Source organism: Hipposideros armiger, unplaced genomic scaffold (assembly GCF_001890085.2).
Source record: "Hipposideros armiger isolate ML-2016 unplaced genomic scaffold, ASM189008v1 scaffold_481, whole genome shotgun sequence".
NCBI lineage: Eukaryota > Metazoa > Chordata > Mammalia > Chiroptera > Hipposideridae > Hipposideros > Hipposideros armiger.
In genome coordinates, this window is record NW_017731831.1 from 1154410 (window position 1) to 1171390 (window position 16981).

At 40.9% G+C, this 16981-nt stretch overlaps 1 protein-coding gene across 1 annotated transcript in view; it reads right to left on the reverse strand.

Moving 5' to 3' along the window:
* WWC2 (WW and C2 domain containing 2) overlaps positions 1 to 16981 on the reverse strand; it is a 189115-nt gene that overhangs the window by 43841 nt on the left and 128293 nt on the right. The window contains exons 5-9 of the mRNA XM_019666959.1: positions 15982 to 16061; positions 11161 to 11290; positions 7443 to 7589; positions 6754 to 6827; positions 3043 to 3285 (exon numbers count right to left, since the gene is read on the reverse strand). Coding sequence (XP_019522504.1) covers positions 3043 to 3285; positions 6754 to 6827; positions 7443 to 7589; positions 11161 to 11290; positions 15982 to 16061 — 674 coding nt within the window. The remainder of the gene's footprint in view (positions 1 to 3042; positions 3286 to 6753; positions 6828 to 7442; positions 7590 to 11160; positions 11291 to 15981; positions 16062 to 16981) is intronic.

The window sequence follows — 16981 nt, forward strand, 5'->3', positions numbered from 1 at the left end:
GGCACGGTGAACGACTGAGGCCTGGCTTTCGTGTTCTTGTTCACATGTTCCCAGCCTCCTAGAAGGCCGGCGTTGGCGCTTTCTTTCTCCCCCTTCCTCAGGCTGCCTCAACAGCCCGGCGCCCTCCCCAGGATTCCCTTCTGGTGGGCAGACACCTTGATTGGGAGAAACATAATGGGGACAATGGGGAGAGTCACCGAAGCCCTGTTGGTAGGGCAGCTGTGGCTATCCTTCGTCAAGCACCCTTACTCCTGTCGCTGGTGGAACTACCGCAGCCTCTCCTGGTGAGAGCTGGGAGTCTTCCTCAGATTCCTGGTATTCTTTTCAGGAAGCGAACTCCCAAATTCCTCTGGACCAGGAATTGGAAGAAATTGCTCAGACTGTTCCTTCAAGAGGGTGCATATCCATCTCTCTAAGCCCGTCTCCAATCTCTGTCCTAGTCCTCCTGCTGGGTGGGAAAGGATCTTTCCAGTCTGGTTCCTGAAAGATTCCGCCCACTGGTCCTGCTGCTCCACACCATCTGTTCAGCTGCCCTTTGCAAGACAAGGTCGGGCATTCACACCCCCCTACCTGCCCATGATGCCCTGAGGGAGAGCAGCACCTGCCTGCTTTCTCCTGATTCAGACCCCCCCTCCCCAGAACTCTCCACCGAGGGACAATTTCACGTCACCTGTAGAAACAGTAAGTTCCTTTTCCATTAAGAAATAAATGACATTCATATCTCCCACCTACTTGCTTTAAAATTTTTCTCAGAATCAGTGGCAAAAACATTCCTCTATAATCATGAGTCACTGGATGGGGATGTGTTCTGAGAAATGTGTTGTGAGGGGACTTCACATTTGTACAAAATCACTGAGTGCACTTACACTAACCTGGATGGCAGAGTCTACGGCACATCTAGGCTACATGGTAGAGCCTACTGCTCCTACGCTACAAGCCTATGCAGCATGTTACTGTACAAAACACCACAAGATTAAATCAAGAACAAGAGAAGCTGATGCAATCAAGAGACTGGTAAACACGAGATGGATGGGGTTACTGATGGCATAATGTGACATACCGTTCTTTTTCTAAGTGCTCTAAAAAAGCTTGCTCTTTACAGCAAACCTTTTTTTTTAAAGTACTCTTTCTAGAGTACACTCGAAAATAATGATAAAAAGTATAGTATGATAAATATATAAACCAGTAACATTGTCTTTTATTATTATTATCAAGTGTTATGTACTGTATGTAATTGTATGTGCTATACTGTCTTATGTGACGGGCAGTGCAGTAGGTTTGTTTACACCAGCATCACCACAAACACATGAGAAATGCATTGGACTATGACATTACGATGACTACAATGTCACTAGGCGATAGGAATTTTTCAGCTCCATTATATTTTTATGGGACCACCATTGTATATGTGGTCCATTGTTGACCAAAATGTTGTTATGCGGCGCATGACTATAATTAAGAAGTAATTAAGACATCTTAGCAAGATGTAAGACAAAACTTCTAAGATTTGTAAAAAGGAGGGAGCAATGTTAAGATTTTTATCAGCTATAGAAAAGCACAAACTTTAAGGAATCTCAACAACTGTATGGAAAGAGCATGAAAGATGTGTAAAAATCCTACGCTTCATGACTTTTTTTCATTTGAGAGCAATTTCTCTTTGCTGGTGATGATCTCTCACAATGAGCCGGCTGCTTGCCCATGCGCGTTACCACCACTAGGGGGCGAGCTCAGTCGCCGCCATCTAGGAGTTTGCAACATGGCAGGCCAGGCAGAGATTACTCATAGGATCTAGGATCACACATAGTGGCTGAAAATTCATGTGAGTTTTGACAGTTATTATACGTGTGCAAACAAAAGTTTAAAAGCTGATGTCCAGGCACTTAGGAATAAACTCTGTTTTTAATGTTACTTCATTAGTCATTTCCGAAGCTCTAACCCTAATAAAAAAGACAAGACATCATGCCTGTAAAAGCTGATTAAAGCAAACAAGCAAATGCCTCTTTTCTCTTTCTTCCAGAACACATCTAAGGGCTGTTTGCAGGCCCTGCCCAGATTCACATACTACAGAGCAGAGCAGCTGAGATGGATTCAGTGCTTTAGACATTTGTGATTATATAACATTTATTAAGTGCTACATAACACACAAAAGATGACTGGTGTTTTATACACAGGCCATTGCATTGTGGCTGGGTATTATGAACTTACTTCCAGGTCACTTGGAATTATAGGCATGTGAATTTCTTTCCTGTCATTCTGGGGCAGGCACTATTCCTCACTTGGCCTGAGGACGTGCGGTGGTTCTAAAGGGCGACGTGCTCTCAGGCTGAGACAGGTGTGTGCACCTGTGTCAGTCATCAGGGCATGGCCACAGGCCTCCTGTGCAGATGTGCACCTGTCAAACTGCCACACAGAGCATCCCCTGCTTTATATTCCAGCTGATCTGATTGCAGAACTGGTATTTTAGGTTAAATGATCAATTTACACATTCTTACAGAGATCAGAAAATTGCTTAGTGTTTGCACTTCACCTGCTTCAGAAGAGGGTTCCAAAGGACAAACAAAATCCAACTGAACATTTTGTGACCTGTTAAGATGTCAAAGAGAGCAGCAACCTGTCCTTTCCTCATGAAATGAAAAGCCATAAATTTCTGCATTCTTGTGAGTAATAAAACCCAGAATAGGAAGCTTTAGTTGCTGAAACAGTCCAGATAATCTTTCTTATCGGAGTGCAACAGTTTATGGCTATTGTTATCAGACTCAGTCAATGAGGCACTGCATTCCTGGTTTTATGTCAACATTCTTTAGTTATTCAGCGTCTGTCACAGGCATTTCCACGTTCCTAGCAAACACAGGAGAGCTGACACTGAGGGACAGCAGGAGGATGTGCTTTATTGCTCTACAGAAAGAAAGTCCTTTTGTGCTTATGCTCAGGTGACTCACGAGAGATGCAACCGAGATTTCCACAGACCAGGGAAATGGCAAGCAGGCCCAGCTAAGACACACCCACAGGTCTCACTGGTCCTCCCCAGGGAGGAAAACCCACCTCTCGGCCAGAGCCTGGCTGGGGGCGCCCCTCACTGCCAGCAGCTCCTCCTCCAGCCGCTGCCGTTCCGCTTCCAGGCGCTCTAACTCATCTCGACTGCGTTTTTGCGGAGTGACAAACTGAAGCTCTTTCAAAAGTTCTTCTTTTTCATGAATCAGCATCAGCTTCTCCTTCTCAATATCCAGCGCCCCAGGCCAGGCCTCACTGTCCAATTTTGACAATTCAATTTTTAAGTTGGCCATACTAAAATAAAGAGAGAAAAAGAGGTGTGCACATACTTAGAAACCCCAAGGAAGGGCAAACACAAACCATGCTAGGTCTGGGGTTTCAAAGATGAATTTCCTCAGTGAACCTTACCAGAGAAAGGTGTGCTCACCTGGTATGAATAAGAGCAACAGCCTATACCCTAGTCTCTGGGCCTGACTCTATACTTAGTTGTCAACTGTTTCATTTTCCCACCTTTAAAATATGAGTGAGCACACTCACCTATCTGAAAAAAAGGGTGAAGGTCAAAGCACACGGAAGCTTAAAAAGCAGAGAGCTTTGGGAACCCTGTGCAGGTCAGCCCTGATGTGCAACTGCCAGTGTGGGGCAACAGGGGGAATAGCTGGAGGGCTTCCATTAAAAAACAAAAAAACAAAAAACTGAGGAAAGTGATGCCTTAAATGCCATTATGGCAGATTTTGTTCCTGTAGGAAAAGATGCTGTCCCCCAGTAAAATGGCAGTCCCCAGGCAGGCTGGGCAGCAACTAGGATTTTAGCCAGGCAGGGGAGGGAGAGGGAGAGGGGTGAGCAGCAGATTGGCCACTAGGTATTAAAACAGTCAATCCATCAAGGCTCCACCATCGCTCAGAAAAGGGGACAAGGCTTGGCTTCTTCCACCCACATTCTCCTTAAGCTGTGCACTGTGAAATCTCTTCCCTATCAGGGTGTTGATTGGTGTCTACACCATTCATTGAGTTGGCACTGGAGACATCACTGCATTCGGCCTGGTTTTCCTCAGCAGTCATTTGGCTGCACAGGAGCAGACTACCTGGCGGACCTCCAGCAGCGCAGGCACCACCAGAGTGACAACAGGTGCTGAACTGAGGCCACGGGGACTAGAGGAGGAGGAGGAAAAAGCAGCAAAGGGACACTTCACCGGTTTCATAATTTTGCCCAACCTCAGGTTTCACTCTGCTCAGAGCTTCATACTAAACGATTCAGTAAGAATGTTCTGACCACCTGAATCAAAAAACTCACTCTGCGGCACCGCGAGGACAAGCGGCACCGCGAGGACAATCTGGATTGTTCACAAGGTATAATAAATGGCACATGGCTATTTCGACAATAAGCACAAGATCAAGATAAATTATGAACACAACTGTTGATGGCACAGGACGCCATGGTCCTGTAAATAAGGTTGGATGATTATTTCGGATATCGTTACAGCACATACCAGAATATAAAAAACAGAAAGGGGGAATTTCGTTTTTTCCTTTATCATGGAAGCAGTTGTAGATGGGAAGAAAGAAGTTGAACAAAAAACGTTATCAGGACAAAGATGGAAGTAGTTCCACATTCTTGGGCTGTACGTTTCTTGTTTTAGTTAGAAATAAAATTGCCATCTTAAAGCGGCACTGCATATAGAATGTACTTCTAATTTTCACCCACCATCTGCATTTATGATAGATGTAACATCAGCTATTCTTCAGCTTTAACCACAAAACCATAAACAACTGTCTCAATGTACTGGAAAATTAATCATCAAAATGCTAAATAAGCATGATATTATTAGCTTCATTAAGCACATAAAACAAAGGCTGGAGGAGAAAACAGGTTTCAGAGAAACACAGCCCGCCTCTTTATGTATTCAGAGTCGAGGAAGAAAAAGCATTTTCAACATATGCATAAACCCTTGAGATTTACCTTCTCATCAGCATCGCTAGTAACCTGAAAATGAAACCCGGAATTAGGTAATAGAACAGCAATGCAACCAAAAGGGAGAGAACCAGCATCTTACGTCTTGATGTGATTGAGTTAACCAATCGAACTGGCAGCAACAACGTAATGAAGGAAAGAAAGGCACCTATGACCAGTGTGATCAGGCATTAGGTGGGTCTTGAATTTTATTTGGAAAGGTGTATTAAGTCTGGGGAACAAAATAAGGAGATTTGGGGGAGCACCTGGGATGAGAAGTGCTGTGCAAGCTCCGGATGGAATGAACGGTTAGTATCCAGAGCAAAGCAGAAGCTCAAGCTGATCCAAGGCGGGTTGAGTGAAGCCCCAAAGAACCTGGGGCGTGAGGCCTGGCTCTCCAAAATTAATTCGGAGCTATGACCAGTCTCCTCCAGAAAACCAGGCACAAATCCTGGGTTTTGTTTACAGCAGAACCCAGGAGTTCTAGCTGCTAAATGGTTGGCGTTCTCACCCCCAGAGGGCTGCAAAGCCTCCACCAGAGGCTTCCATGTCACTGGTCACAAAACCACAAAGCAATCCTCAGCCTTTAGTGAGAGCATGGCTCTACCCTGGGCATTGTGAAGCAGACAATAAAGCATACAAAAATTTTCCTCACCTCCAGAAATGTATAATCTACACGGTAAAATTTATAGGCATTAAAATTAGCCAAGTAAAATGTTGTTGAGAGAGACCAAGTGACTTGATCAAGCTCACATACATTGTGAATAATTTATAGAACAAAGCTTTGGGCTCTTGCAATAAATCGAAGAACCAAGAAATATTAGCAACAGAGGATATACAGAAGCAAATACTGTATTTAGGCAGATCGATTAATTACTTTGTTAAAGCCAGATAATGCCTAAGGACTTTGGCCAATTACCTATAAATTATCACCATCACCAATAACAATGGATATACTTTTATAGCTATCTGATGGTCTTTCTTATGGTACGAAACCATGATACTCTATAGCAGGTTCTCAGCTGAGCTTTTCATGTTCAGGGAGAAACACGATAAATTACTCGGTCCCTTGTAGGGTGATAATGTAGTCCCCCCCCCCCCCAGTGTCTTCCTAAATGATATATCAATAGCATTTTAAAACTCTTAAAAGGAAAATAATGGTATCAGATGTATTGGTACGACTCTCTCCCTCAAAATAAGCAAGGTGTCTGATATTATGAAAACAAGTTGAACCTGCCTATTAGATAAGAATGGTGAAGTCTCTTCTGCCTTACCCATTCAGTGTCACAAGGTAAGAAAAAGACGGTAGAGGGTTTACTAGGAGTTTATGAGGTAAAGGACAAACAAGGATTTCTCTTCCTTCTCCCTGAAGTCACTGGAACAGACACCTTAGTATCCTCAAGGACATTAGCAAGAGGTCTTCATTTCAAAGCAAAGGAACCTGCTTAAAGCTATTTACCTTACAACTCATCAACGGCTATCAAGTCTTATACCTGGGCCTCTGCATGTTTCTATCTTTGCACATTTAATTGTAAGTAGTGTATAAGGTTAAAGCTTCTTGCTTCCAGAGGAGGAGGCAATTTCATTCCCACACTTCTTATTAATTCTTGTTCTTCAGCTTTTGGGGGGGGGGGGGAGAGACAGCCAGCAGAGAGAGGGGCCTCTGCATCCCTTTCATTCTAAGAAAACTGAAGGGTAAACTCAGTAAGAACGTGTGGGGAGTGCCCAGCAGAGGTCACTATAGGAATAAAGATTAATTCTAGAAAAGAAAACACGGTTGACCACTGAGCTAAACAGCTGCCCCATTGTTACCTTCTTTTGGCTTCTTCATACTGTAGGCTCAGCCTGACCTTTTCAGCCAAATTTGATCTACTTCTCACTCCAATCTAGTAAAAACAAAAGGGAAAAAGGCAATTAACTCTGCTAATGAACGAAGGTAAACTGCCTTTGTTTCTGGGAAGTACAAGTAATTGAAAAGCTAAAGAAGATGGTACTGAAATTGAGAACACCATTTTAAAAAGGCACTTACTTCATAGTCTCAGTAGGGGCAAAACATTTCTTTTTAATTCAAGCTTGTCTGTCTTTCAAAGACTTTAACATCATTTTCTCCACACATTCAATAAAAGATAAAAAATATCAGGTATAGGTTTCTGGTATCTCAGAGTTGGTGAAGTGGGTACAGGTCAATAAAATTTATGAACTAGAACTAATTTCCTTGTCTTTATGAGTCAAAATTTCCATCATTTAGCTTTCAACTGCATAAAATATAAACTAAATAACTTTAAAAATTAATTTTTCAAATTGGTAGGCCCTACTGTTGATCTGTGCCTGTTTTACTTTTATAGCACAAAACTCAAAGAAATGTACTAGAATATGAAAATAACTGGGAGCTTATTGAAAATCTGCTAATGGCATCCCAAATGGGAGAACACACATCCATATTGTAATTAAGGCCCATCAAGGACAGAGCTGGGGCCAGCCCTTCCACGCGGGTCACTTACATCTCCAGAGATGCTTGTTTGTGACCCGGCATCAAGGGTCTGTCTGGAGAGAGAGAAATGAGAGTTCACCGGACTGGATCTCAAGTCTGGCTCAGATCTGCCAATGCTCTGATCCAAATGAAACCGCTCCTGCAGCTTAGCAAGACTCTGTTCAGGAAACACAAAGTACTTCATAAAGCTTAACATTTAAGAAGGCAAAACTTCCCCACCAGGTAAAATTATAATCTCCATGGAAAAAATGATTACCTAATTTCAGTAGGTATTTAACACTTTAAATTATTGCAAAAATAAGAGTAGAATATAATTTTGCATACACACATGTGACTTTGGAAGTATGTGAGAACATATTAAACGGGCTATCTTAACTTTCCCAAGACGGCCTGGTAATTATTCATCCTGTGAATGATGGTATCTTTATATTTAATACATGTATTTCTTATTTATTAAATTTCATTAAAAAGTCTCTATTTTAATAAGAACTACTCACTTGTGTAGTAGAAATTATGAAAACATAGAATACCTATAATGCAATCTCATTTTAGATATAGCAAGACAACTTCTTACTTAGAAGACTTCTACCATTATGCCATTTTACATCTGGACAGGACCCGAGCGATTATTTAGCTCACATCAATGTGAGAGATTAGAAAACTGAGGCCCAGAAGTCACAGTACTTGCAGTGAACCAGAGCCCATCTGTATGGCGACTGCATGGCACCACCTATAGTGACGTGTTTGGTTTGGTAAAGTGAATAATCAAAAGTGAAAGTGCCTACCGCCAGCACCAGGTTTAATAATACTGAGTTTACATTAGAGGGGGGAAGCTGGCAAAAAGTATGAAAAATTTTATCTAAATTGCTACCCAAAACAAAACAAACTTACAAAACACTAATAAAAATGGTAAGAAACATATTATCAACTTTAAGAAGTTGGTTTAAGATTTAATCCTGATATTGAAAATTCTCATGATAAGGAATTAGAACTATCAGAGATCTGATACATATATTTTTATACCTAACCTGTTCTATTTTCTTTCAAAGGGATGTATACACTAGAGGGATGAAACTTAAATGGTCACGTCAAATAATGTCACAGAAAAGAACAAAGAAATCTTTTAGTGACTTTGGGTAAGTCTTTACTATTTTTTTCATCTGCATAGTGAAAAGATTAGTACTTTACATTAGTATAGTAAAAACATTAGTACAAGTATTTTCAATACTACCTGTGATGACAATGAACTCAATTAATTTAGATCATGACCAGTATGTTTTTAAATGAAGTAAAAGGGATTAGAAAATAAAATCAGAGTAAATTACTAGTATTAACAGCAGGTATACCTCTGTGAAATTTGTTTTGTGCTATCTACAGGTAAAGATATTTGTGTTACTGGGTTTTGATGTAAAATATATTTCTTACTGTGTGTGTCAGGGTCAAAGAGGTTTGAAAGTCACAGAAGATACCGAATGTTCCTTTCACCTCTATTGTTGATTTCTGTATCTACTGATAATTTTATATACTTTGGTAACAGAAAAGGAATCTAATCTTGTAATTTAATCTGGCCTATGTATGAATCAAAAGTTTACAGGAGGAATCAAAGATGACCTCAAATTGCCAAATTATAAGATTCCAATGTAAATTTGTTCAAGTTCCATTAACTTTTTTCAAAGGCCCTATTATGTGCATTTCAGGAATTATTGATTTAATCAGCAGGATCACTATGGGAGAAAAACAAAATACATCCAAGTAAAATCTCGTGTGTGTTATGTTTATGTTAAAACAACATATCCTGGAGCAAGACTATCCGGGTTTGAACCCCAGTCTTGCCACTTACCAGCTGTGTAACTTTAAGTAAGTTACCTAACTTTTCTGTGCTGTAACTTCCTTGTCTATAAATTGAGGGCCATCACAGTGCCGATCTTTAGGCTTGTGAGAATTAAATGAATTATTTCTACGCGAGGCACGCAGAAAGTGGCCCAGAACAAAGTCAGCCCTTACAGGTATTTGCTATTGTTATTCTTTTCTTTGCTTTGTGATCTCTTCTTGCAAATTATTTCAAATTCCTCAAATACAAAATTACATGGGTTCAAAAATATTTACCTAATTCAACTCGCATTCTGAAAACTGACATGAAGTAGTTGAACATGGTAGTTAAATGTAGAGGTTCTATTAAGAATGCAAATTCACCACTGGCTCTAACATTTTCCCAAAGACACAGACTAAATCCTTAGTTAGGTAAAGAACTCAAAATATCTGAAATACAAAGAATTCTCAGTGCTTGTGATAATTATGGGATGGAGGGAGGGGAACAGGAGGAAGAGATACACTCTTAAAAAAACCCACTTGACTATATCTGTTAAATAGAGATATTCAGAATGCAGAATACTGATCACTGAATGGTTGTTTTGTTTTTTCTACAGATGAGGCTGGGTCATTGGGAGCTGAGATCTGTAAGTTGAGAATTATACAGGCATACCGAGGGGATCTACTGCCACTAGCAGATCTCCTAGAGTAACTACAGAAGGTGTCAAAAAATGTATACACATTCTAAGAAAGGAAAAAAATGTATTAAAATTACACTGATGGTAACCACTTTGAGCACCTCTTGTACTTGCAGAAATCAAACGTGATTTGTATTCATCTTTTGTTATCGGTATATATTGAGTATTACAATTTTAATACAATTTTCCTTTCTTAAAATGTGTGTATGCATTTATTTTCTTGGCACCCTCTGTATATAGCTATTCCCCTGCTGAGTTAGCATTCTCTACCCCACCCCTAGCTAGTACCTCAGAATCAGCGGGGGTGGGAGAGGCTTTTCTAAGATCCTTACATAAGATCCCGCTCCCCTCAAAGCATATCCTCTACTTACTGAAGACAGGTGACATGACTTTTACATATTCTGGGCTGAGGATCACTGGTTTACATGACCCTGCTTATCAGGGGTCCACACGAAGTTTTCCGTGAGTTGCAGGGTGCACAAGGACACTAACCTCTGTATATGGGCTCCATCAAGAACGCACCACCGGGCCGGCCAAAGTGGCGCATTGGTTAAGAGCTGGCTTGGGACGCCAGAGGGCCCCAGTTCAGATCCCACATATGAGGGCCAGTGACGCTGCCCTCTACAGCTAAGATGCTGAACAACAGCTCAACCTGGAGCTGGGCAGCCGTGAGTCGCCGGCGAGTAGGCTGCAACCCCTGCTGCAGTGGGTTGCCATGGGCTGCAGTGTGTAGCCAGCAGCCCGCGTGAGTGGCCAGCAGCCGCCGTGAGCGGCCGTCCAGAAGCCGGCAACTGACCTGCCTAGCCCCAGAAGAGCACAGTGATAGTGCCAACTTGGGCCAGTGAAGCAACGCCCTCCACAACTAGACTGAAGAACAAAACGACAGCGACTTGTCTGTTCCCCTTCCCCCAATTCCCCAATGCTGTTCCCATCCCCCAATTCCCCAATAAAAATCTTTAAAAAAAGAGAACGCACCACCCACTCTCTCACAGGCCATCCAAAGCCTGCCTTCGAATAAACATATCACAACTTTGGAAAGCAATCTGTTTTCTCCCAAGGCAGCCTTAGTGACTGGAACAATCCATGGGACTAAATTCTGTGTGAATGGGGTGGGTATGAAAAAAGGCCATCCAGGCTCTGATGGAGAACTTCTGCCTCAAGAAGAGTTTCTGGGGCCCCAGAAGGTAGTAGTTTGACGTAACAAAATGTTCCGTAACATACCTGCATCAGATCTTGTTTTTCTTTCTCTCCTGAGCTAATAGCCTTTCTGATAGATTTCAGTTCAGTTAGAATGGCTTTGGCTTCACTAAGTTCGTAGCCACTCTGGCCTCCAGACATTTTTTTATCAATTCTGTTAAAAGGGGGGAAAAAAAAGAAACAGAAAAAAAAATCAAAGAATGACAGAGAACAAGTTAAACAGACGGAGGAACTGGTTTTGGGGCTGTCTCAGTTGTGATTGTCTTATTCCTTGACCCTCATGTACCAGTGTCATCCTTTCAAGCTGAGTGCTTCTCCTCCTGTCTCTTCTAACCACTTCTAGCTAAGACTGCTCCCGTTCCCCAGCTCATACCCAGGCCCTTTCTAGTCATTTCCAGGCCCGGTCTTTCTGTCTTCAGTCTGTTTGGTTGATCCCACTGCTGGTAGAACTCAAATCTCATCACACGCTGATCTGATCTCCACCCTGAGGAAGGTTAAGGACATGGGGAAATGATTTCACAGAAGGACGGAAGTGCCAATGCACTGGACAACCAACCACGGGAGCTACAGATTCATCACTGCTGCCTAATTTTCCAGGCCAGAATGTTTGTGCCAAACCAGAACCTACAGTTTGGTAGGACTTTAATGAACGATAGTGATTATTATTTACACTAGTGAATACCCTACAAATTAGGATCATGTGGTTACTTTCTCATTTCTTTTAAAATATATGAAAAGGATTCATTCTATTTTTGAAATAGTTATGAGTCGGGATAAAATTGCTTGCCTTGCTAAATGAGTTCAAATCTAGGAGTGAGGCAGAAGGGCAGATGTGTTCATTTGTCAGCTAACATTGAATAGAGAGCTCTTCAATGAGCTGATTTATTACCCCCGCAGATCTGCCCACCAAATGTCCTTACAGTTCACATGGTCACCCTATGTCAGAGGATTTCATGTAACCAAAGTCTTTGTGTTTGAAGGGCCCAACCAAATTACCTAATTCTTTCAAACAAATGGTTTAACGATTTCTTCACTCTCACTCCACTGGTTCTTCCTACTACCTATGCTGCCCACGGTTCATTATGAGCACATCTGGGCTTCACTGGGGAAAGCAGGGCTAAGCCTCCACCCCCACCAGTCAACAGCTCTCCTTCTCAGACACATCCACAGAGAAAAGCCACCTGTGAAATGGGCTCTGAGCTCATCTGGTTTCAAACATTTAATAATTTATATTTATGTCAATGTGAAGGGTACAATTTGAAAACACACAGACACACAGACACACACACACACACACACACACACACACACAGTCTTATTCACTCTTCCAAACAAAGTTTACTCAAACAAGTGCAGCGTATAGATATGTATTTCTCCCAAGTACCATTTTAGTAAATATTTTATGCTGCTGAACAAGCAATTAAAGTCTTAAAGAATCTAAGAAAATAAAATAAATTTCATCATAAGGTCATTTGATAATAAAGTACAACTAATGAAATCACTGAATTAAACACATATACAGTGTTTAGGGTAGGAAGGGACTCTAGAGATCTACTAGTCACACTTCTTCCAAATGAAGAAACCAAGGCCAGAAAGTTTATGCAAATTCAGCTCCTAAATTGCCTAAACACTTAGCTAGTAAGGTAACTATCCTCAAAATAAAAGACTTGGGGACTCTTGTGACTATTACACTTAGAAGATTTGATTAAGACACTGGAAGTACTTTGAATATTGGTTAATTTCATTCACCTGGGAAGGGATTTATCAATGAAATCATTGGGTTCCTTAAGTATTAAATTTAGTTGAGGCAAAGGCTTATTTTGATTAAAAAAAAAATTGTGAGATTTCGTGAAATAGCCAGTAATATAGGTGTCTCAAACTGTGTCAAATGAATTTCTAAAACCCAAGTAATTTCTTTCTATTTGAGTAAAACCTTAAGAATTTAACAGCAAAAACAAACCTTTAATTCAGAAATCAACTTTAACATTTGAAAATTAAAAAAACAGGTAAGCTGTTTTCAGAAATAAACTTTAATATTTAAAAATAAAAGCAGGACTACTTTAGGACTGCTAATTTAAATTTCAGAGAGCTTTAAAAACAGATGACAATGTCTTGGGTAGCCATGGCTCAACTGAACGTTAAGTATGACAAGCACAAGCCATCCCAGCTCAGCATTCACCAGGGAGCCCCTTTTGGTCTTTCTTTCCTTGCTTCTGCCTCCTTTGAACCTCTCTACTTTAAATGTCACTTTTTTCCTTTCCCTCCATGTTTCTCCTTTTTCTTCTCCACTTTTCATCCTCTGCCTTTTTTCTCTTTTGACCATAACTGACAATATAATAAAATATTAGCATTATTTGCTAATTTTGAAAACAAAGTACTGTGATTTTTGTTCTTAATTTGAGAAATACTGCTTTACATTTCCCCCTAAAATTAAAAAAAAAATTATTTTGGTTTGTGTGTACCCTACAACTAATTTCCCCCTATATCTTTTTAGTCTCTTCTGAAAGAGAAGGGATTACGATTAGCGTGACTTCCCTTGAAAATAAGTACCCTAGAGCCAAACTTTCATAGAATTTGCATATGCTTTTGGCTTTCTGGGTGTTTCATCATTTCCCCTTTTACAGTTTTGAGTGAACAATGGAGGTGGCAAAGTGGAAATAAATTTCTTCCTGGAATCCATCTACATCTAAACTACACCCTCGCTTAGGCCAAAGTCAATTTTGGATCACAGACTGAAATGAATTAATGTAGAGGATAAAACCACCTTCAATCATCCAGTATGAACTACTGGACCAAGTGAAATGAAAGCCTGAGTTTAAGCTACAGTGTAATTCCAGATTCAACAAAAATGTTTCACTGTATTGTGAATAAGTGAAAAGTTACAAAAGCATGCAGTGGGACTCTGTTTAAATCTTTTCTTGAAATAAATTTTGTCATAACCCCAAGTAAAAGTCCCTTTATAGTATCCGGAACGTGGTTTCTTAAAAAGTATGGTCTCTGGGTTCAATCAATTATTATTCAATGTTCTAGTAGTATGGTGGTTAATATTTGAATGAAAACAGCTTTATTTTGTCTACAGTTGAGCTCGAGGAGAGGTCTCTGATGTGAGATATCATATCTTTCTACTCTTGGTTCAAGGGATTAGAATCATTACCAGAGAATGCCTGAATTTCTACAACAAATGTCTATTGTTTTCTTGTGGAATGTTATTGACAGATTCTTAAACATGCCTTAGATTCCTATAAAAACTGCTTGCAAGCAAACTGCTTTGAAACAATACGGCACTGTTATATCAATATAACAAAAACAGCAAGTTTGGCTAACCTTTAATCCCGGGTGGTGACATGAGTTACAATTTCACGTGCCTTCAAAATGTTTAACGTATGGCTACACATTTTGTGGTGCTCTTCAAAATTTGTTTTCTCTCCCCACTCCTGCCTGCAAAGCCCTCCTTTATGTTGACATATAATTACTAAATAACATACTTGTGTCATTCTAGGTCTGCCCAGCTTTTAGGGGAGCTCTGCAACCAACTGAAGTTCTTAGAGCATAACTATACTTAAGAACCACCTGGGGGAACTCATAAAATATACCTGGGGTGGAGACCAGAAAGGTATTTTTATTTTTAAGAGGTCCCCAGATTATTTTAATATTCAGTCAGATTTGAGAACCACTAAGATGGGAGCATCTGAAAGAATATCATGGTGAGGATTACGAGGTGAATAAGCAAAAAAGAAATAAAACCACTGTCTGACACTGAAGTCACATGGCTGGTGGTCAAGAGTAGTGACTGGGTGTCCTGAGATATAATTCATCATCCAAACATACAGAACAATCAGCTTATGTCTGCTTGGCTAGCGAACACATAGGATCTTTAAAAGAGGTGATGCCTTGCTGCCTTAGATTGCTACTGAGGGAGATGCAGGGAACAACATGACACCGATCAGAGAAATCCCTATAAATACGGCACTACAATTGGTCGCACGCAAGCAAAGTGCTTTGAAACAATATGGTACCACAGAGGGGAGTCAAAAATAGCTGACTGCCTTTCAACAGATAATGCCTTCAATCCTCTCTGTGGTCATGTGGCTATGAAACCATCAGCTTCCTCTCTTGCTTCCGAGTCCCCGTGGGTGGGGATTGTGAGAGTTGGAAGTCTCTATGAGCCTGTCAGGGTTTAGTTAGGCTGGGCCTCATTAGTAGGGAGAATGGCAGCTTCCAGGGGCTGGGAATGGGGCAGGCGTTTCCAGTTCCTGCAGCCCTCTGTCATCGGCATCATCATTTAACCTGGCTCAGCCAGAGCTATGACAAGGGCCCGTGGGACTTCAGCATACAACTGGAAAGGACAGAAGACACCGGGGAAATGAGGAACGCACTCAAGCTCCGCTGCTGACAGTCCCAACTAGCTCCCTGAGATCGTTCTCTGTTTGATTCCAGGTTACGCCTGGGGCTGACAGAGGCAGAGGGACGCCTGCAGCTGGGCCCAGGGCAGCGGGAGGAGACCCACCCAGCAGGGCCCTAGAGAAAAGCGCAGAGGCCCTGCTGTGCCTAACCTACCAGCTCCACACCTCAGTCTTCCAGCCGCTGGCAGGTGCCAGGACACAAAGTTACGTTTTTCACTTTGGTTTCTTTGAATCTCCAATGCAGAATAAAAACTTGAGATTTTTTCAAAGTATATAGATTTTCCCAAGTTTTTTGTTTGTTGGTTGATTGTTTTTTAGTCCAGAACTATGAGCTTTATGTTTTTTTGGGAAATCCGTGAGGTAGTCTGTACCTCTATTTTCTTTGTATTAGTTAAGGGGCTTTGAATTATTCTAAAGTCAATTTCAATATTTTTATACTCACTGTTGCAGTGTTTCAAAGCCTTGTTCTTTATAGAGCAATTCTTGCTTCATCTGTGAGAGCTCCCTCTTCAGCTTTTTAACCTTTTAGGAGAAATCAAGGTAAATATGAATGTTTGTGAATAATTAGCAACACTGTTTTAAATCATAATCCATTAGTAAACTATTAAACACATAAACACAGCCCTTAGTTGAACATTCACTCAACTAGTCTCTCTTTGACATAAATTCCATGGAGGCTAGATTAATTAATTATGCTTAAATGATCAATGATGTACCTTATTACTAATATTTACCTTCATCATCTTATTTAGCAACATTCCTAGTGTCTCCATTTTGTGATAAATAGCCAGTAAGGGGAGAGTCAGAACTTTAAGCCGAGGTATCTCGAACTCTAGATGCGTGTGCTCGTCCTTGCTTCGCTGGGCTCCAGGACCACAGGCCACCCTCTGCTTCTCAAACGTGTCAGGCAGTACCTGCCTCAGTGTTTCTGCATGCACTCGAAGGCTTTCCCCTCAGATTTCCAATAGTTGACTCCGTGTCACTCAGGTCTCAGCTCACATGCTACCTTTTCAGATATGACTCCTCTAACCACCCCACTCATGCCATTAGCCTGTTTTATTTAGTTCATAGTATTTTTCAAGAGCTGAAATTTTCTGTGTGCTTGTTTATTATCTGTCCCCCATAGGAATGTAAGCTGCATCACACCAGCTATATACCAAGCTTCTCCAACAGTACCAGACAGTAGGTAGTCAATAAATGTTTAATATCAAACTAATAAAAAAGATTTTATCCTATTGTCAAATATATTCTTTGGTAATAAGAATACTAAAATCTCTTATGTCAGAAAGACAGCAAAAGCCTGGTTTAGTCACGAACTAGAGGTCTACAAATGGCTATAGGAAACTTATTTCCATATGTTAAGTTATAGCCTTAAGTTTAAAGCACATTCTGTTATAGAGCATTTCAATATGCTTTTGAACTTCTATCTCCTCTTTATTTAT